The sequence below is a fragment of the Macaca mulatta genome, chromosome 1 (genome assembly GCF_049350105.2).
Source record: "Macaca mulatta isolate MMU2019108-1 chromosome 1, T2T-MMU8v2.0, whole genome shotgun sequence".
NCBI classification, from domain to species: Eukaryota; Metazoa; Chordata; class Mammalia; order Primates; family Cercopithecidae; genus Macaca; species Macaca mulatta.
The window spans coordinates 138270486-138293822 of NC_133406.1; the positions used below are offsets into that span (position 1 = coordinate 138270486).

A 23337-nucleotide genomic window follows, 5' to 3' on the forward strand; every position below is an offset into this window, starting at 1 on the left:
TATAATTTCAATAAACTATTCACAAATGACTGTACACATCTATAAATTACCACATTTATCTATCTATAACAGCTGAAAATCGTGTGCCTTGGATGACAAACACACACTGATAGACTGCACTGCAAACTTTGTTTAAAGCACTAAATACAATATCAAGTCCTCTGTCAATGACAGCAGAAGGTTCCAGTGCACTATTTGTTTCATAATCCTGTATTTAGCTGACTCTTTACTTCTCTGCAGCTCAAGTTGCCGGCAAATGCTGAACTGGAGCACGAGAGTCAATCCTTGTTCGGTTAACAAATTCCCCGCAAAATATCCCCCCGAAACCCCCAGGAGCTGTAGTGATGTCATATCCGTTGTCCAGGTCTCCACACCTCTCTCAGCAGTTACTCCCTTTATCTATTCCTTGGGTCAAAACTTTTGAGGTAGGCTGGCTATATAGCAGCGGGGGAGAGGGTAAACTGGGGCGCGAGGGTTGGAGGCGTTTCAGCACCGCGGCCAGCGCCCACTGCAGCCCAACCCACTCTCTTGAGCTCCCGGACTCCTAGCTCTGAGAATGCCTGCGGAATGATCGCCCCCCAGGGCGGCTGCCGCCGCTGCCGCTGCTGCTGTTATTGCTACTGCTGCTGCCGCCGCCTCTGCTTCCACTCTGCTCTGACTGGCAGGCAGAAAGTGCAACTGACGAGGGAAAGGTCTCTGCAGTGAGTGGAGTGCCTACATAAAAGAGAGTAAAGAGGGGGCAAAAACCCAGATCAGAATGCAGGCGACGTCCAACCTTCTCAACCTCCTGCTGCTGTCTTTGCTTGCCGGCTTAGATCCTTCCAAGGTATGAACAATATTTTGAGTCTTGTTTGAAATACATGTGCGATATGTAACAAACCTAACAAAAATGCAAATAAATATGTCAAAAACGGCACTAGAGACAGCTCTTTCAGCTACCTTATGGTGCCTGGCGTATCCCCACTGCCTGGAAGATAACAAGGTGAACTACCAGAGGAATAGCTCCTCAAGGTAGAGTCCTACCGCGCGGGGGGAGGGACCAGGAGAAAATATAATGTGCATGGGCAGCGGGCAATGAGGCTCTCCGGGGAATTTCGCTTATTCCGTGTCCAACTGCTTAATGCTCTCTTTTGAAGCCGGACGGGTAATGCAAAGGAGTTTGCAGTAGAAACAATGCAATTTATAAACATGTATTAGGACATGGTGAACCGTTTCTTTGTTGAAAGCAGGGAAGCGTTTTTCAGCTTATCCTGGTCAATAATAGTACCATCGCAGACGTGCTGCGGTTTGTGTCCAAAACATTTGGGATGCTGCTTGTAACACACATGGCAGAGCAGCAGAGCTATACTCTCTGCCATGGCTGAGAGGCGTTGGTGAAAGCAGCTTGTGTTTGTTTCTTTCTTTTCATTAAGAAAATTAGGGGGCACTGAGGAAGTTCTGATTATCAGTGTTAAGAAACAGAAAGTGAGAACCTTAACAAACTAAGGAGGGCAATAGGAAGGATGAGTTAGCTCGTAAATGTTGAACTCTGAAAATTATCTAGTACTGGCAATTAAAGTGAACGCTAAACTCCTTTGATAAAAAGACAGGAAAATATGGACAAATATTTTCAACGATGTCTGAGAAAAGTCTTGATGACAAAGTGAGATAATTTGAAAGCTTCTAAGAAAATCATAATGATAGGAAATAAGAGATAAGCCACCTGGTGAAAAAGAGTAAAATTTATTATTTTACTTATTTAACTGGCCAACAGCAATTTGACACTATAGGAAGAATGATTCCATGCTATAAAACTAATAAAAGCTATATTTTGGAATATTATAAAGTTATTTTTAAAGCTTTACATCATGTGTGCAGTGTAGACAAATTAAGTTTCCTTTCATTACTGAATAGAACTAAGATGTAATAAAGCATAATTTAATACTGTGGTTGTGATATTAGTAGGCCTAATATAGTATACAGTTAAAACTTAGAATCATGTCGTATATATTTGTAATCATTTCTGTACTCTTTCATATTTAGAGGGACCTGATGAGAATAAACTCATTTTATTTTAAAGCTTTGATTGTACTATTATTATTGATGTAAATGCTTCACACTGTGTGAATGTCATCTTAATAATCTTAAACGCATATTTTATATGCTAAGGTGTAACTTTAAAGCATTTTATACTTAGGAAAAAGTGTTGATTTTGTTTTTACATTTATTTTTTTTTCTTCTTGACTCTGCACCCTGTAGTGACACATTCTATCCACTGCCACTCTTTTTATATTATATATTGCTTAAAACTTTTGAATACATTCCATTATATATCTGATTTGGAAATATTCTTGGTAGAACATTTTTTAAAGCAAAGTTAATCACTAAGTTACTGCAGAAAAAGTCACTTGACTTAAAGTGAGTTTTATTTGTTTTTCTTTAAAATAAATTCAGAAATGTAGAGCTTCATTAACAATTTTGTGTATGATTTGATTTGTCTGGTATTTTTGATGCATAAATATCTTCATTGTTTGCATCCCTTTCTTTCCAAAATTAAATATATAGATAATTTTCTGTTAAATATGAAGACAAATTTTTACAATAAGCAATGCATCTTTGGTCAATATAATCTTTTCTAGTTTTGGTGAGTTTATTTGTGTGTATTCAATGCTATAAAACTTTTTAATTTCTTCAGAATGAACTGTGGATATTTGCCACAAATGAGTTGAAAAATCCAGGGAAGACATACGTTAACTTTTCAAACTGTCCTTCTTAGCTTCCACATACTGCAATACAGTGTGCAAAGAACAAAAGATGATTTTTTTCAAAAGATATGTGTTCTATATCATAGACATTACAGAGAATGTTAAAACTTTCAAAACAAGTAATTTTAATGTTATAAAAAGTTTTAGGACTTTTAGACAAAACATTGCTTTAAAAAATGAAGAGAAGCTACCATTGTATTATATATTTATATAATATATATTTATATTGCCCCCCCCAAAAAATTACAGATGGCACCATTGTGTCCTCAAAAGAATTGTCAATTAGGTTACAAGCTAAGAATTTTCTACAATTTTATTTTTTATTCCACTAGTTACTTAAGGGCTTAGATTTTAAAAGTCAGGATTCATAAAGCAAATTATATATGGTGAAATTAAAATCAAAAATCCATTAATATAATACTACAAAAAAATAGTTTTTGGACAAATAAGAAATAATTTGTGATAACACTTAAGTGAACAGAAATGCTAACCAACTGCTTTTTTACCTTTTAATATATTAGGAATGATATATATCATAATCAAATTTTCAAATAATTTTAAGTATTATTCTATATTATTATATTTTCTATTTATTGTAAACATATATATGTGTGTGTATATATATATAATATGGATAAACAGAAACTGGCAAAATAGGAGAACTCTTAAAATTGAATAAAGTTTTTTTAAGTATAGGATTTTACATATATCAAATATTGGAAATCTACATCTTAGAAAGCACTTCTTATATATCAATTTACCTGAAGACAACTCGGTTTTCTAACAACAGTGCCAATTCTATTTCATGGAAGACCATATAATGTTTACATTTATAATGTTGTGTGTGTGTGTGTGTGTGTGTGTGTGTGTGTGTGTTTTCTGTCACTGAAGCTTACAGGTCTTATATGGCATTTTATAAAGTGCTTAAGTATCGCCATCTTATGGTAGATAAGTTACTTGAAAGTCAATATTGTTTTTAAATTTTTTAAAATGGCCAAGATCCATTGTTCATAGACTGAGCTTAGTTTCAGCATGTACTTAGTTTCTTCTCTCTCATTTACTGTATCAAAAAATTGGCAAGATTGGTATTCTCTTCCAACAAAGGAAGGCAATTCACACTAATTAATTATTTGTATTTTTGTAGGGACAGATGATCAATTTTTCTTTTAGGAAATTTGTTTGAAATACTTTTTATTAATTAAAGTATAATTAGTAAGTTTCCAGTTCTTTTTAGAAAAACTCAGATGTATATCACTGCCTATTTTAAGGGAAGTCAATTAATTTCATTTGTAATGGAGTGTTTGAATTATAGACAACATGCCAAATCATCATTCTATAAGCAAAATTTCAAACACTGAAAGCTTGTAGGAATTCAATTATTGCTCAATTTTATAGGGAAAGAACTATTTCTATGTAGGGAATTTCTGAGGGCGGCTGCTAGATGGCATCTCTGTGCTTTTAAACTGAAGGCATTGATTTCAGTAATGACCTTCATAGTAGGAGAGTGGACTTCTTTCTGTTGCAAGAAGATTTTTAGCGGGCCATTATTTGAACATTGTAACAAAACAGTAATTCCTGTGAATCAGAACCATGAATTTCTCTGTTCTGAACTATAAAGATAGGAGGATATAAATATGACTGTGCAGATTTCAAACACAACATTGACACTGGAGCCAGCCAGATACTTGGGGAACAGTTAAAAAGAGGTGACATGGCCCTATCTACACACTATTGTGACTGCTAAACTTTAAATAAGTCATACTTGTCTCATAAATATATCAGAAAATGCCCTATCAGGGGAATTGTGCCGAGTTTGAGGAAACATTTACTATTTTCTTATGTAGAAATATGTTAAACTTATCTTCATGATACTTGCTCACACTACAGACATAAACTATAACAATGATTCAGCAATAATCTCCATCACTAAACTGTAGTTTCTGTTCAAGGCAACCCAGGCAATTAGATCTGTTGCCCTAAATAAGATCATTGCTTTAAAGCCCTATAAGCACGATGAGAATTAGGAATATTTTAATAATTATATTACTGAATGTTTCAAAATGTAATATACCATACAACCTTCATACTTTGATATTGCTAAAGAAAATAATCAGATTTAAATTGTCTAAGGGTAGCTTTCATACATAAATCTAATTAAAGTTCTTGTTCTTACTATTTTTAAATGAAACTGAGGAAAAGCAAAAAAAGCAAGAGAAATAAACTGAGATTACTACTTGCTTTAAAATTCACCTTAAAAATCTGTCGTTTCCTGTTTCTCCTGTGCGCTAGAGACATCCTCTTCATAACAGGATCAACTCAAATTAGAACAGAAATATGGATTGATGACATTTGGCAAGGACCTGTAATTATGCACCAGTAAACCCTGATATGGCAAAAACTGAAGTGTTCAAGGCAGCCTGTCTATGTTTTGAAGGAGCAAATAGCTTCCTGCTCTTATCTTTTCTCATCTTCCTTAACCTGATTAAACTTTTATTTTGGAAGAAGTAAATATTCTTTCTCACTCTTTCTCCTGGCAACTAGAAACAGTTAAACGGCATCACCTTTCTTCATTTTTCTTTTAAAATTCTTACTGCTTATAGCTTTGCAACTATTCTCTTTACAAAGTGGCTATTGTAATGATCGATGCTCTGTTGGGAGGGAAAGCAGCACAAGTGGGAGAAACACAGGGGATTCAAGGCCCCTCATTTCTAGACGCTACTTCTTCTACTGATGATATACATAGATGTGACTTTGGGGAAGCTGTGATTTTGATGCCCATACTTATAGAATGAGGAGCCTAGACATTCTGAAAACTTTGTTAAACTCTAGAATGACTCTTTTTAATAATATCTGACCATTTATCAAAAATTAACCAATTCTTTTGTAGGGTCTAGCTAGTAATATCATAAACTTTGTGAGACCTGAGAATGAGCCTCCCTGGATAATATCATGCAGTTTTCATCTGTTCGGTTTCGCATTTAAAACTTTAAATTTTCTACTTTCTGCCTCACCACTCTGCTTCCCGCCTATATTCATAGACACAATCCATATGCTCAGGCTTCAATCCATTCACCTATCAAACATTGCTCCCCTGAAGAGATCATTCATTAACTTAGTAGGTCTGAAAACCAACATGTTTCATACTTCAGCCATAAGTATTTTATTTAACTGAAAGTCATATAGGGAAAAGTAAAGTAAAAACGTGTTTCCCATATGAAAGGAAGTACTGGATGTATTAAAGACATGTGAAAGGTATTTGGGAGGGCTACATAGTCAGTTGCTGACTCTTCTAGGCAGACACATCCTTAAGGATTTTGGACTGGCAGTTATTTTTAAAGCTTCAATTTTTGTGCTAAGAAAATATATAAAGAAAAAACTGAGACCTGATAAAGCTTCAGCTTAAAAACTAAGACCTTGCATCTGATTTACGTAAGTATTAATTAAACATCAATTTACTTAAAAGCATAAAACACAACTTAATTTGCAGTAGTGAAACTAGAGAAATATGCAAAACCAGACTGTTTTCTTGGTAAGCTAGGTGAAATTAATTACAGTGAGTCCCTGGGATTATCTGTACATTTCCACATATTTGAGTGACATTATTTCCCAATAGTATTCAAGTATTAGGACAATATCAAAGCTATGTAAACACTCATTACCCTGGTTTAAATCTACAATATGATGTTGAAATGGTGGTCCTTGAACATTTTAGTTCACCTAACACTGGTCATTAATCTATTCAGTCTATGCCCACTTACCAATCAAAAATCATGAAGTACATTTTTAATGAAACTAATGCTATTATGACAATATTTTAAATACAATTTTAAAATTTGTACTTTCACATCAGTGTAAAAGCAGAAGCTAGACATGAAATAAGAAGTGGCTTTCAGCTCTAATAGTAAAACTTTTCAATAGTGAGTTAACCTATCTGAAGCTCAGTTTTCATAACAATGAAATAATATAACAGCAATGGAACTTATACAATTATTTATGATATTAATATATACAAAAACATATTTTAAACCATAAAGTTTAGTACAAATATTCCACTTACATCAATCAACCTATAACCAAATCTAAAGTCTACTGTGGACCACATATTAAGGACTGATAATAATAAAAAAAAAAGCTTATCATATTCCTTCACTCTTGCTGTTTCCTCTTCTCAGTTTTGCGAAAAGTGAATATTATATAAAGTTAGCATAGCTTCTCAGAACCAGTCCATCATTTTGGTCAAAGCTCCAATTTAAACTTGTCACCTTACAAGTTTACATCATAATTATATCCAAAAAGTCACTTTTTACAAGTTTCTTAGGAAAAAATGTAAAACACGAAGTGTGGTTTCATAATATCAAAGCTGAACCACGTCAAGAAAAGAGCTTTTAAACTAATCATGGAGAAGAGATCACAGAGGGGAAAGATAGATTCAAACAAAGAATCTACCAACAGATAAAACTGCTTTTTCTGGCCAGTGTGCAAAGTATAGACTTCTTACGTCTTCGCAAACTATGCTAATGAGAAAGTAGTTTAAATTCTCTTGAAGATTCAAAAATAATATTAAAGAGGGAAGGTCAGAAAAGGGATTTTCTCAAGTTAATCAAGGCAGAGGGTCATGGAGAAAAGGCCACATTTAGGAATATAATTTCTCTACTCTTTTCTCTTGGATTGCTCTGTGTCCCTCTGCTTATATTCATCTTCTTGCTTTCTCAGTAGAGACTTCTAAAGAGTTTTTCAAAAGACCTTGACCCTCAATTAGTTATTGTAATATTTCTGCTGATGTTGCTCATCCCGTAGCAAATCCACCTCAGTAGCTCATAAGTTAATTTTTTTCTTTTCTATACTCAACCCATGTAAATAAAATGAAGGGTAAAAATCATACAAAAACAAATACGTAATGTCTAGAATAGATTCCACTTACGAACAACTAGTATTTTAAAAATGTTTTAAAATACTTGCACACCATACCATAATGAGGTTTAATTTATCTCTGTTACTTTCTATAAGAGTTTCCAGATTATTTGGGGGAATCTAAAATACGGAAATCGCATAAGACCATCTCTATCTACAGCGCCAGGTAATTTCAATGGCACTAATAAAAATATTCAAAAATGTAGCTGAAATAATAAAAAAAGGATTTTTCCAAGAACATTGATTCTTTTTGCATTAAAAACAAGGTGTTGTAAAGCATGTATCACAGAGCTATGCCTTCTGTTATTTTCATACCAAGCCTTCAGAAGTATAAAAATAAGTTTAGAGAGAAGATTGCAGATGCTGTTGTAGTCATGGTTTTGCCTCTCCCTGGAAAGCTTTTTTCCCTTTTCTCCATATGTCAAAATTTTACCTACATTTTAGGATGCAACTCCAGTACCACTTTTTCCATAAATTCTTCCCTGACATTCCTTGCACCCCAACAGTAGATAATCCTGATAAACTAAGAACTCCTAGAAGAAAATCATGATGTTTTCTTTATATTTGTATCTTTAGCTGCATGCACTATGTCTGACACAGAATAGTCATTCATGAATGAAGGTTGAATTGTATTTCCTCCCTACCACAAATTTGCAGAACAATTTCTAATCACTCTTCTTTGAAATAGTATTCAGAAGTATGTACACATACTTGTTTCTTACTTTATTAGTAGTTATTTTATTATACCTCTCTTATTAAATTGTGATGTATTCATTTATTGTATTTTATCCCTTCTAATAAATTATAAGGGCAGGTTCAGTGTTTTGGGCACTATCCTATTCTTTCCTATCTAGCAGCTAGCACAGTGTCTTATTGATATAAGATATTTAGTAAGTAGTTTTTGCATGAAAAAATGAATATATGAAGAATAAATAAGTCAAGGAACACCTAATAATCTTGAAATCCTGGGTTAAATGATGCATGAGTATAATCTATGTTTTTGATCCATTTTTCCATCAGACAAGATACTGAGGCAGGGAAGTGAGACTGAGTTTAAGAACCTTTAAAGACTTAAAACTCTTATGCCAGGTTACTTATCTTGACTTACGCTAAAAATTATGTTTCTTTAAATTTCTTATTAATTTCGTGCACACCCCACTATCTTTGGTGCTATTTTTGACTTGTGGTAGCTCTCTAGATTGCTACAACCTTAATACTCCTGTGAATTACCTGTATTTAATGATGCTTGGTGGCAAAGTTAGTATATCCTCTTAGTGTCCATTTCATTTGCATGGACTTATAAGTACAAACATTTTATTAATGTGTACATGTTGTTTTGACTACTTTCATTATATGTAATGTCTTAGCTTCATTCGATAAATTAGTATATTACCTATATTTTTCCAACTCTTTTTAAAGACTGACTTTTTTTTTTTACATATCTAAAGGTTCTGTTTAAATTATTATCTTAGTATATACACTTATAATGGTACTGTGCCATATAAAGAAAAGCCATATTGCCTCCATTTTTCTACTACATTATTTTAAGAACATAGCACCACCATTAAGAATAATTTTTAATAGTTAAAAACAAATATAAGTATAGTGGAGTCAGATTCATCTGAATTGTAACTTCTAAATAGTATCAGAAATTAAATATTTTGTATGATTAAGTTTGTGGGTTAAAATGCTCTGGAAAAAAAATGTCAGTAATAAAGTTGTTTAACTATTACAAATAAACAGATATCTAGATAACCCCAAAGGGAGGACATAAATTGAATAGACAAGCCTATTAATTTTTCCAACTAAGTTAAAGGTGATTAAGAAGCATTACTCCATGATGATTTAAATAATATTACTAGAGGGACCCATTCCAGATGGCAGGATTTCTTCAAATAGAGAATCAGTACTGGAAATGTTGATTAACTAGCACCAAAATGTCACTGGTAAAATATGACTTACAAAAGATGCCATCTCTTCTGGGAGTGATCTACATTTATGGCTGCGTCGGGAATTATTTATCTGGAATCAGGACCCACAGTCATTATTTTTACACTTACGTAAGTTTTGTGTCATAATGAAATCTTCATACATATCACTGTAGTAAAAACAAACAAATATTATTTGGCTCAAGACTCTCTAAAGACTTCTTATTATACTTATTATTTATAGATGCTACAGATATATTCTACTCTTTATGAAGCTGGGTACAAGAAACAGAGAGTAAAATGACTTCAATTTGATTGATCTTAAAGTACTCAAGGGATATGCAGAAGGAAATGTAACAAGAGTAAGGAAGCTTATGCCGAAGAGATAGCTATTGTAATATAATGACCCCAAACTGAGCAGAAGGTATTTGAGGGTAAGGAATCAAGTGAATGTAAATAATTCATTATTTATTCATTGCACCCCTCATTGATGTCAAAGCTTCAACCTCCTTGTTGGTCAAATCAAGATAAGACTCCATATCTAAATATTTTTTCTAAAACAAAAATAAAATAAGACTTTAAGTGATAAAATTAAAAATGAGTTTATATGTAGCATGGAGGTGAGCACATTCAAATACAGTTAAAAGAAAAACAATTGAGGAAAGCTATTTGTTTACATATCAGGGATGGTTTAAGTTGTTACAGATGATGATCCATTTGTCAATATGTATTTAAATATTTCAGTTAACTTTATTGCTTCCTACACCCCCCACCCCCTACACAGAGAATGATTATATTAATTAATATGAGACGTAGTTACTCTTCTATGACTGCTGGCATTAAACTTTGGAACAAGATCTTAGTTCAACTAATCTTAATATTTCTTAGAAAGAATAAATGAAAGAAAGAAAAAGGCAAGAAAACATCATTAAACTCCTTTTTCTTTCCCTACTTAAATCTGAACTTTGCAGAGAAAGAGGAAATAAGCTTGACTGTATTTGGTCTATTTGTACATAATGACATTGGAAAAGATCTTATTTCCCTCTCAAGAGACTCAACTAAATAATATTAATTTCGTATACAAAATGGAGATTAAGGAAAAGAGAAATTATACCAAATCAGAGAAAATCATATACTAAGTAGGATATTGAAAGTTTATAGTATTGTGGACAGAGTACCAAATTAGGAGTTAGAAAAGCAGGGACCTTATAACAGCTCTGTAACTATCTAGTTGTATGGCCCCGGGTAAGCCACTGACGTTGTGTGCTTTCCATTTCCTCATGTACGAGATGAGTATGTTGAACCACCAAATGCTGTTATACTTTTGGTAGGTCATCCTGAAATGGGGCACATCAATCTCTCAAAAATATAGCTCATTATTTTCTTCATTCATTTTACTTCTGCTCATAGCCTTTCAAATTGATTAAGTTAAAGGTAGAAATGCATATTGCTTTCATTTTGCTGAAAATCAGAATTAAAGTCTTGGAGAAAAATCACCGCAATTCATTGTATGCATATAGTGACACACACAAAAAATACAAAAATACATAAGCTCATTTTACATCACAAGCATTATGGCATATTTAACATGTATTCTGTATCTTCCCTTTCATTAGTTTTTGCAAATTTAATTGAAAGATTAATGAGTAAATGACCTTGTGTTTCTACTGTCTTTATTAAAGTTAAAGCAAAAGAGATGGCTAAAGTTATAAGAAAATAGAGAGAACGTCTATTTCAAATCTATAACATAACTGATGGATGGTTATCTAGCTTCTCTCTATATGTTTCTAATATTGGGGAATAGAACAGTGTTCAAGGAATAGGGTTTATTTTTAATCAGAAATAATTATGGGAAAGTTTCTTTTTATATTGAGTTACACATACTTCTAATGATATTTACTGCTACTGTGTTATGGTTTTTTGGCAACATATAATAAAAATTGCATGCTGACTGTGGTAGACAAAATAACATCCTTCCAAAGATGTCTGCATTCTAATCCACAAAATCTATGCTTATGTTAACTTCCATGACCAAATGGAATTTGTAGATGTGACTAAAGTAGGGATCTTGAGATGAGAATATGATCCTGAATTTTCTGGGTAGGCTCAATATAATCAAAATGGTCCTTTTGAGAGGAAGACTGGAGACCCAGAATCAGAAAAAGAAGCAAGGATGACAAAAGCAGAGATTAGGGAGATGCACTTTTAAAATGGGGAAATGATGCACAAGCCAACCCATGCAGGCTGCCTCTAGAAGCTGGAAAGCTAAAAGAAATGGATGCTTCCAGAGACCGTTTAGAAAGGAATGCAGCCCTACTGACAGTTTGATTTTAAGCTCGTAAAAGTCTTCAGGTTTTTGTCTGCCAGAACTCTAATAAATTTGTGTTGTTCTAAACCATTAGGTTTGTGGTAATTTGTTACAGCAACAATAGAAACTAATACACTGGCTTATATATATTAGTAATAATTGGTAATTGCCTTATTAATTAATGTGTACAAACATAATCAGCCACATAATGCTAGAGTCTATGATTGTGAATATGAAAATTAGAAAGACCATAGACATAAATTACAATGTGGTCTAAGTATTATAAAAGAAGATAGCTAATACAGAAATGAAAAATTGCAGCTGGGAACAGTACCTCAAGCCTGTAATTCCAGCACTTTGGGAGGCCTAGGTGGGAGGATCACCTGAGTTCAGGAGTTCGAGACCAACCTGGCCAACATGGTGAAACTCCTCTCTACTAAAAATACAAAAAAATTAGCTGGGCATGGTGCAGACACTTGTAGTTCCAGCTACTCAGGAGGCTGAGGCAGGAGAATCGCTAGAACCCTTGGAAGCGTAGGTTGCCGTGAGCCAAGATGGCGCCTCTGCACTCTAGTCTGGGAGACAGAGCAAGACTCCTTCTCAAAAAAAAAAAAAAACAAAAAAAAAACTGCTTATTGAAGTAGGCTATAACTGGATTACACATAGCCCTAATTGAATTACATGAAAAGTTTAGGTTTTCCCTGATTGACATTTGTAATATAAAAAATAAATCATTTTGTTGTAAGGTAAATATCTGCCTTAGAACAGAATCTCACCTGCAATCTAAGAACTTTTTGTTTGTTTCTTTGTTTGTTTGTTTGTCTTTGAGACAGAGTCTCGTGTTTGTCCTTTTGTTGCCCAGGCTAGAGTGCAGTGGTGTCATCTCGGCTCACTGCAACCTCTGCCTTCCAGGCTCTGACGATTCTGGGCCTCAGCCTCCCGAGTAGCTGGCATTACAAGCCTGCGGCACCACGCTCAGCTAATTTTTGTGTTTTTTGTAGAGCCGTGGTTTCTCCATGTTGCCCCAAACTCCTGACCTCAAGTGATCTACCCACTTTGGCCTCCCATGGTGCTGGAGTTACAGGTGTGAGCCACTGAGCCGGCCTAAGAATTTCATTTCTTTGCCATCATAGGTCTTTTAAAAGCACTGGATGAAAACTTCTTTATATTGTTTTGTAATCTACTTTTTTTGGTGAAAATACAAATAAGCAGGCTACCCGTGATTCAATATGATGATGACTATGATTCCATTTTTTTCCTTCTCCATCGCTGTCATCAGTCAAAATGTGATCTACCAAAGGCACTGGCAAGTCTTCCAATGAAAGCAATTTTGTTTAGAAAACCAATGCATATTTCATAAAGAACAGGCAAATAAATGATGATTGCTTAGTGACACATCTCTTAAAACATATCCAGGATTTCCTCTTTCATGTGAAACTGAGAAAAAAAAAATTTGTGTTTTTGAGTTTGCTTATTTAATTGCAGATAATTGAGAATTGCTTTTAGGTTTAAGAAAATTTATAAAGAAAATTATTAAAGAAGAATATAAATCGTTCAGATATTAAAGATTCTCAATGTTCTAAATTATCACATGGGATAGACTGGACCAATGGCATTTACATGGTAACTACTTTTTCAATAAATACAACTGGCACTATTTTAGGAGTTGGACATAACACATGTTTTTATACAGTTTCTACCCTTCTGAAGTGCTTAACACTTTTTACTGGAGGACCCAAAGATGTTTATTAATAATTATAGTACAGGATGACATGTCCCACAGCAGAAACCTGTATAAGACACAAGGAGAGAATGTGGCAGGGTTAAGGGTGGGGGACCTATAGCAGAATGAAGCATAGGAGAGAGTTCCCTGGGGACAGGAATCCTTAAAGAAAGGTTAACTAGACAATGAAGAATGAAAAGGTATTCCAGTATATGGCAACAGCATGTATGAAGTCAAAGAGATGTACAAGCCTGTGAAACACTGAAGAGCTTTTTTACGTAACTTGAGTTTTTCTTATCCCTAATTATGTGAGATGCAAAAGAGGCTGATGAAGATGTAAAAGAAAGAGAGCCACTGGTGGCATTAAAATGATAAAGGTATAATTACTCAAATATTTCAGGACTTAAACTGTACCAGATTAAAAATATTTATGGAATTTAGTTATCTTAACTCCAAACAACAGGTGAAAAAACAAATTTAAAAAACACACAATTTAGTTGTACTATTAGGGGTTCTCCAGAGAAACAACCAATATATAAATTGTGTGTGTGTGTGTGTGTGTGTGTGTGTGTGTGTGTGTGTGTGTAGAAACAAAGAGAGACAGGGACAGAGAGCGAGACTCATTAAAGAATTTGGCTCACATGATTAGGTAGGTGGATAAGTCCCAGATCTTTATTTAGCGAGCTGGACACCAAGGAGAGGGTATAGTTCTAGTCAGATGTTCTGGAGGGTGAAGAACCAGGAAGAGCCAATGTTCCAGTTCATGGATGAATGCAGAAAAAAATGGATAGTCACACTCAAAAGCAGTCAGGAAGGAGCAGTTCTCTTCTGCTCAGGTTTATTGTTCTATGCAGGCCTGCACCAGATTGGAAGACGCTCACCCACATTAGAGAAGTTAATTTACTTTACTCAGCCTACCAATTCACATTTTAATATCCTTTGGAAGCACCTTCACATATGCATGCAAAATATTCTTTGTTCAAATATCTGGGAACTCCATAGACCAGTAAAGTTGACACATAAAATTAACCATCACAGTAGCGAAATATTTTAAAAACTGTAAGTATCTCTATATTCTCTATCTTTATCTTGCTGTCTCTGTACCTAGCTAGCTATGGGACCATCTATTTTAATCATCTAAACAAAAATTACTGAGAGGAATCCCAATGCATATCTTACCTCCAAGTCTCCATGATTTCATTGTGATTGTCTCTGCTTGTTGAAATTACACTGATTGGACCCCAAGATAATTATAAGTGAAGATTCTTTCCACTGTAGATTGCATCACCATCACCATACATGCATATTAATCAATTATTTTTTTATAAATTCTTTTATAATAAGTCTGTTTTTGGGGAGGTTCCCCCACATAAAGAATCTTCTACTATAGATGACTTTGGCTTGATTAAACTGACCTTCAATTTAGCATAACCTAAAACATTTTAGTCATTTTGATTTCAGATTCGAACGATTAATGTTTTTTCAGTGTTTATTCATCTTGGGATAAGAGAAATTATTTCACTCATATCTTTCTTATATTTCAATGTCTTTCCTTCTTTCCTCCCTTCCCCGCTTCCTTCCTTTATTACTTCTTCATATCCTTTCTTTCATTATTTTATTCATTCTATAAATACAATAAAACTCCATGATAATGCTACAATTTAGGCAAAAAAGTTCAAATCATGTGTAATGGGTTGATATGTTAGAAAAAATAACAAAATGACCAGAGTAAACCTGCTATAGATGTTTGACATTGGTTCCAATCATCAATTATATGACAAGTGTATTACCAAGGATTTATGGTCAACATTTTTCAATGTATTTTCAGAATGTCTGCCATATACTTGTATCTAAGATCTAAGGATACAGCAGTGACCAAGAAGACACAAATTTCTGCCCTAAAGCTTACAAAATAGTTGAGAACAAATAATAAACAAGCAAAAACATATGTAAGATAGTAAAACATCACATGGAGGGAAAACAATACAGATGAGAGAGAAACAGTGGTATATTGTAGTGTAGGGACAAATGATTAGAATCAGTATCATGGTACATGCAATACTTGAAAGCGAAGATGTGACGAAGGTGGATAAGTGTTTTGTAGATACTTGAGATAAATTGTTCCAAGCAGACAATTTTAAGTATAAATTCAATAAGCCAAGAGCGTATGTGGAATGTTTGGAAAAGGGCAAGAAGGATAGTGAACTTCAACTAGAAGGAGCAAGAATGAGACCAGCAGGAAATGAGATCAGTGATTTGTTAGAAGGCTAGATCACGTGGATCTCTGTGGGTGGTTTTAAGAATTCTGATTGAGATGGAAAGATATTGTGAGTTTTAGCACAGATGTGACATGACATGATTTATGTCTTAAAAGAACCATTTTTGCCTTTTGTGGGAAAAATTTGCTTTTGGTGCTAAGGGAGGGAGTTAAGACAGCAGGTAATATAAAATAACTAGGTTAATGTTGACATTAGCTAAAAGGCAAGAGTCATGGATGATTCCAAATTTTTTGGCTTGAGCCAAAAACTTCCCAAAATTTTCACAACTGGAAGGGAATATATTTCTTAAGATGGGAAATTTTGGTAAATGAGAGAGAAGATCAGGAGTTTGATTTTGAACATGTAAGTAAGTTTGAAATGTTTATTAGACATCCAAGTGGAATTGTAGAGTAGGCAGCTGTTATTTGAAGTTCAAGGGAGATGTCTGAACGGAATATATCATTTTGAGAATCATTAGTGTGCAGACAGTTTTTAAGCCCATGAAACTGGAGAATTCTGAGGAGTTTTGCTGTAAAATAAATGAGAAATAAAGTATACCTAGAGGAGAATATGGCATCAGATATGTTTGTTTTTATTAATGTCTAAAATGGAAGAAATAACACTCTACTGTGATGCTGATTGGAATGATACATGAGAGATTTGTTGTAAAATGGGAATGCAGAGACTTCCTTTGGAAGAACAGGTGGGAAGACAAAGTATATGATACAAATATTGTTGGCAGTTCAGCTAAAAGTGTGTGTGAGTGCATGGAAGCTCCCTTATAATTGCTTTCATTTTCTCGGTGAAATAGGAAGCATTGTCAGCAGCTGAGAGGGAGGATGAGTTATCTGTAGGGAGCAGAAAAGAATAATGTCCTGAAAACTGCAATTAGGAGCAAGGAGGACAGCTTTTCACACTGCCAGGCTCAGTGACAGAAGTGTGGCAAAGGGTTTGAGAGTTCTTTTGGGGCAGCTGTGTGTTCAGAGGAGAATCAGATTTCAGTAGAAGTTAAAAGGTGAAAAATATTTTCAGAGAAATGAGCAGACATGAGGAAATGTCACTAATGATTGATTGTGAGTTCCTCACTTGTTGCAGTCTGGACTAAATCGGTAATGAATCTTTCATAGCATTGAAAGACAAGCCTGAGTTTTCCCCAGGAACTACTTTTTTTTTTTTTTTTTTTTTCCACTGACATTGTGAAAAGGTTTAGTTAGCCCAATTTTCTTCTGATGTGGAAAATGCACAAAACCATAAACTAGTTGGAGGGCATTCAACACAAAATATAATAGGAAATGGGAGGATGTATCACTCCCTTCCCTCTCACTCTGGGCCAGATTTACCCTAGGTGGTTGTGTTAGTGCATACTCATGCCATGGTGAAGAAATACCCAAGACTGAATAATTTATAAAGGAAATAGGTTTAATTGACTCACAGTTCCGCATTGCTGGGGAGGCCTCAGAAAACTTACAATCATGGCAGAAGGCAAAGGAGAGGTGGGCACCTTTTTCACAGGGTGGCAGGACAGAGTGACTGCAAGCAGGGAAAATGTCAGATGCTTATAAAAACCATCAGATCTCATGAGAACTCACTCACTATCTTGAAAACACCATGGAGGACACTACCCCCATGATCCAATCACCTCCACTTGGTCCCACCCTTGACATATGGAGATTATGGGGATTATAATTTGAGGTGAGATTTGGGTGTAGACACAGCCAAACCATACCATTCCACGCCAGTCCCTCCCAAATCTCATTTCTTTTCATATTTCAAAACCAATCATGCCTTCCCAACAGACCCCCAAAGTCTTAACTCATTCAGGCACTAACTCAAAAGTCCAAAGTCCAAAGTCCAAAGTCTCATCTGAAACAAGGCAAGTCCCTTCTGCCTATGAGAATAAAAATCTAAAGCAAGTTAGTTACTAGATACAATGGGAGTACAGGCATTGGATAAATGCTCCCATTCCAAATGGAAAATAATTGGCCAAAACATGCTATAGGCCCCATGCAGCTCTGAAATCCAAAGGGCAGTCATTAAACCTTAAGCTTCCAAAATAATCTCCTTTGACTCCATGTCTCACATCCAGGTCACGTTGATGCAAGAGGTGAGCTCCCATGGCCTTGGGAAGCTCCATCCCTGTGGCTTTGCAGGGTACAGCCTCACTCCCAGCTGCTTTCAGTGGCTGGCATTGAGTGCCTGCAGCTTTTCCAGGTGCACAGTACAAGCTGTCGGTGGATTTACCATTATGGGGTCTGGAGGATGGTGGCCCTCTTCTCACAGCTCCACAAGGTAGTGCCCCAGTAGAGACTCTGTGTGGGGCTGCAACCCCACATTTCCCTTCTGTACTGCCCTAGCAGAGGTTTTCTATGAGGATTCCACTCCTGCAGCAAACTTCTGCCTGGACATCCAGACATTTCCATACATTCTCTGAAATCATTCCACATTGCTGGGAAAGCCTCAGGAAACTTACAGTTATGGTAGCAACTTACAGTTATGGTAGCAGGTAAAGGAGAAGCAGGCACCTTTTTCACAAGGCAGCAGGATGAAGTTAGTGAAAGCAGAGGAAACACCAGATGATTATAAAACCATCAGATCTCATGAGAATTCACTCACTATCATGAGAATAGCATGGGGGAAACCGCCCCCATGATCCAATTACCTCCACCTTGTCCCACCCTTGAAACATGGGGAAGAGTTACAATTATGAGAGTTACAATTTGAGGTGAGATTTAAGTGGGGACACAGAGCCAAATCATATCAGTGGTCATATTTTACTCAAGGGAAGACTCATCCATTGAGTGTTAGAGGTGGATATGATATAACTATGAAAGAAGGGCAGAGTAGACAGCAGGTAGGACTGTATATTTTAACAACATTTAGTCAAAACTCCACACTGAAAATTCCCTTGGAACGTCTTTAAAGCAATGTAAAAATTAACCCATGTCTAAGAGAATGTATTATTTCTGCACCCCCCTACAAGACATACAGAAGAATAGAGTTCACTTTTTTCCTTCCAAAAATTCTAAGACCAAAAATAAAATTTAATTTAAATATACTACGTTAATGGAAATAAACTTGTCATTTGTTACATTTAGCAATTTATTTCTGCTCTAACTTATGCCTAAGGAGACATGGATCACATATGGCTCTTAATCTATTATACAATGTCTTTCTAATTATCCAACAAACATAAAAGAAGAAAAATGTTAACTTTAGTTTTATGTGACTAAAGCAAGAAAAAAAAAGATCTATGTGACATTCTTCCCATTTCCCTTGCTATGGGATGATATAATAGAAAGAAAGGAGTACATAAAGTACTGCAATGTTGTTGAGCTATAAATCTGAAAGTGAAAAAATTAAAGTGCTTGTCTGTGTGAGCATATATATGTTTGGCATAAAAGAGCAAGAGTTTGATCTGGTAACTACTAAAGAGTGAAACCTCAATGATCAAAACTAATCACATTAATTCTAGAAAAAGTAAGTGAATGACATAAATTACATAATTTTTTAAATGCACTTTATTATTTATAAATTACATAATAACCTAAGATAATTCTATGAATTTTATTTGAGCTGTTGTCTTAAACATATTCTTATAACTCACTGAAAAACTAAATGAGATGACTTTCAAATTATCCTATCAATTAAATACACATAACAATTTAAAATTATTTTTTCATATAATTTAAAGTCCTACTGAAAATTTCATTTACTCTAAGAAAGCTCATACCTTTTCTTCTCTGTATCTTATCTTTAATCTTTGTAGGAATTATTATGTGGTTCAAATGATGCAAAATTATAATAAATAATTTTTCTTGTTTGAAATTACAATAAAAGACTTGTCCCATTTGAAGCATGTTACTTCTCTCCAAATCACACATTTCTCTATAATACAATTGGGAAAATAAGACTTCCCTCAAGGGACTACATAAACATTAAATCACATAACATTTTGAACTGAATCCACTGCCTGGCATTTAGTAAATGCAAGATAAACAGTAACTTATTTTTCAGTAAATTAGTTTTCAAAAAATATTGTTCATGCTATATGTTCTACCTTGTAACTAATGTACTAAATCTGTAATCTGATGTTACCTATTCAGTTCGTCTTATTCAACTGTACATGATTCCAGTATATGTTATGACAAAGAAACAAAGTATAAACATATTATTTTTCATAAACTCTCTGCCTGTTCCTAACCCCTCTTCATGAAGTTTAATGTTTTCAGGTTAATTTATGAAGCAATGGTGTTAAAGTGTTTATGTTCATGAGAAAAAAAGAGAAAAAAAACCCACAAAGACCCTTCTAAACATAAAATGCTATATTTGATGGAACAAATCATGAGCACAACTATTAAAAAGATATAGCAACCATTGATTTGCCATGAGAGTTGACTAAAGAGAGGTGAAAGGAAGCCATTTTAAATATTCTGTCTTTACTCACAGATCGTCTATACATCACTTCTGGTATTAAAAATTCTTTTGCATAAAGTAGGATAGAATTCAATTAACAAGTGATCATTCATGTCCCTCCCAATTCTGAAATGTATTTTAATCCAACAAATCTTTGCTGAGCACATGTTCAGTTCAGGTCTCCCAGATGTTGTGATTTTAGTTTGTTCCAATTCTCTATGCTCTTTTTGTACTTATGAGCCATTTGGTGTTTATTTATAATCACAGTTAGTATTGAAGGAAAAGAGAAATACAAACAGCTCTAAATGTGACTTTTTGTTCTGACTCTTATGCAAGGTAGAATATCTCCAAAAACTCAAAAATTAGCTTAAAATGACCATTTTAATAATCACATGAAAAGTTTCTCCAACTGCTATGGTGAAAATATTTCAAATGAGAAAAGTGTTGATTATAATCTCCAAATTAATTTTATTTAATTATAAATGCTTTTATACTCTTCCATTTTAATAAAAGATGTTAATTCTACCTTCTGAAAAATTGTTAAAACACATAGTTTGTATAACTACTACTGAGATTTCCAGAGTAGTTTTTTACTCTGGAAATTTCTAGTTTACTATCACCTAATTTTTATTGAAAGCATTGTTTAGGGCAAATTATTCAGGAAAGGTTTTAAAAATTGTCCATGAGCTAGGGGATATATACTCCTATAAAGGCACCTTTCCACTTTGTATTGCTTCTAATAAAATATACCTTACTATCAAATCAAGTAAATCTTTAATGTATGTGTTAAGAGTTTTGAGATTCTTAGAATAATTTAGATTCTTAGAAGGGAAGAAAGGAAAAGTTATATTTCTTGGAGTCCAGTATATGTTAAAGACTTCAAATTATTTTTCTAATTTACAGAATATACCATAGTGGTTAAAAACTCATGATATGGAGATGATTTTTTTGAGTGTGTACTTATTAGTGGCAGAATCTTGAGAAATTAGAAACTTCTACAAGCCTCAGTTTACTTATATACAAATTTAGGGAAAAAAATGAAGCCTGACTTATAAGATTATTATGGGAAGTACATGAGATACTAGTTTCTGGCAGCATCTAAAACACAGCAAGACAGAAACAACCAAAAACACTAATACCAGTTATAGCTTGATAGCTAATTCTATTATTGTATTAGTATTTGTATCTGTGTGTAATTGTCTCTTTTTAGGTTACCAATTATGTAAATCCTCTCCATTTGGTGAAAAAGGCATGGGTGCAGCTAAAAGTCAGCAATAGTCTGTCCAGTCTTGGGCAGCTGTCCAGGGACCAGATGGTCACTACAGTCCACCTGGATACAATGCAGTTCAGCTACTGGTAATACCAGGTCAGAGTTCCTTAAGTGGGATTTAAACACAAAATGGAATAATTTAAAATTATTTAATCAGATAGAGCAAGACTCCGTCTCAAAAAAAAATTATTTAATCATTTATTTGGTAAATTTATTTTAAAATAGTAACAGAAATACTCACACATCACCAATTGCAAATTGACTGTATTGTTTTGGAGACTTTCATGTCTTAATCTTATGTTCTTTTCTATTCTCTCCTTATTAATTATTCAAAGACCTTAAAATCTCTCATTAGAATTGAATAATGTCCACTTAAGTATAGCTAGACTTTTGTTAACTTGTAGAAAACCCTTAAAAGTTTGCTATTTTTTTCTTCCGTCGTTTCTTTCTTACTTTGCTTTTCTTTCATGCTCTTTCTTTGATTTTTGCATAATCTTTGTCTTCCTGACCTTTTCAACTCTCTGTGTGTGGCTATATATATATATATATTTTTTTTTTTCTTTTTTTTTTTGAGACGGAGTCTCGCTCTGTCGCCCAGGCTGGAGGGCAGTGGCGCGATCTCAGCTCACTGCAAGCTCCGCCGCCTCCCGGGTTTACGCCATTCTCCTGCCTCAGCCTCCCGAGTAGCTGGGACTACAGGCGCCCGCCAGCTCGCCCGGCTAGTTTTTTTGTAAAGAGGGGGTTTCACAGTGTTAGCCAGGGTAGTCTCGATCTCCTGACCTCGTGATCCACCTGTCTCGGCCTCCCAAAGTGCTGGGATTACAGGCTTGAGCCACCGCGCCCGGTCTGTGTGTGCGTATGAAGCTGCGTTCCTCCCTGTGTCTCCTGAATATTCTTTCCTCAATATAGTAGCCTCTGTGCAATGGGCTACATTCTGCTACCTTCCCCTTACTTCTGCTATCTCTTGTGATAACTCTGAGCTGTGTGGAAATAGCAATCTCTGCTGAAATCATTGTACTCCTTGTTGTGTTACAAGCATTAATAATAAGTGGTTTACCTTTTCTGTGACAGTGGTTACTTGTAGTTTCAAATGACATTTTGCTGGCTGCAATGAGACTATTTTTATCCTCAAGAAAACATTGATATTCTGGCAGAAAAGGCTGGCTGTAAGTCAACTGCCAAAAAAACCTATTCCCTTAAAAAAAGATACAGCCAACTATTTCATATATTTTAAAGATTTCTCTATCCACCGCAGAAAAGGACATATTTTAAAAACTGAAAACCTTTGTTTTAATGTTTTACTATTAATTATATAATGTCCTCAGGATGTTGCTTATATTTCCATATAAGAAGTAAAAGCATCAGCACACAGATAATAAGCTTAATTTCATTTCTAAAGCTAAATGCATGTATGTGATTTAGCCAGATACTTACTTTCTATCCATGAGACTATGTAAGTGTGTTACTGTGTCACTGCAAGTGTTAATATAAATGTTTTCTGACAATATCCACACCACTGTCCCCAAACAGCAATTGTTTACCCAGGAGAAGTCTAGATGTGTAGTTAATTTCAGATAATTGAAATAATTTGCTTCCTGTGGAGCAGGGATAATTGTATGATTTACTTTCGTCTTTAAAGCATGTCCCTCCACAGACCATGAACTGATGAGTTTATATTGGCTTCTCTTTGTTGAGTTAAAGTCATAATCAACTCAGGAGACAAGTGCCATGGTAAAGGTGACTGAGAAAGAGCTTTCTGACTTCTCTTTTATGAAAGATAGA

At 34.6% G+C, this 23337-nt stretch overlaps 1 protein-coding gene across 1 annotated transcript in view; it reads left to right on the plus strand.

Moving 5' to 3' along the window:
* Positions 1-606: 606 nt before the first annotated feature.
* The window catches only part of OLFM3 (olfactomedin 3), a 197685-nt gene continuing 174954 nt past the window's right edge, over positions 607-23337 (plus strand). The window contains 1 exon segment of the mRNA NM_001266811.1: positions 607-826. Within this exon segment, the coding sequence (NP_001253740.1) occupies positions 758-826 (69 nt within the window). The 5' untranslated portion in view covers positions 607-757.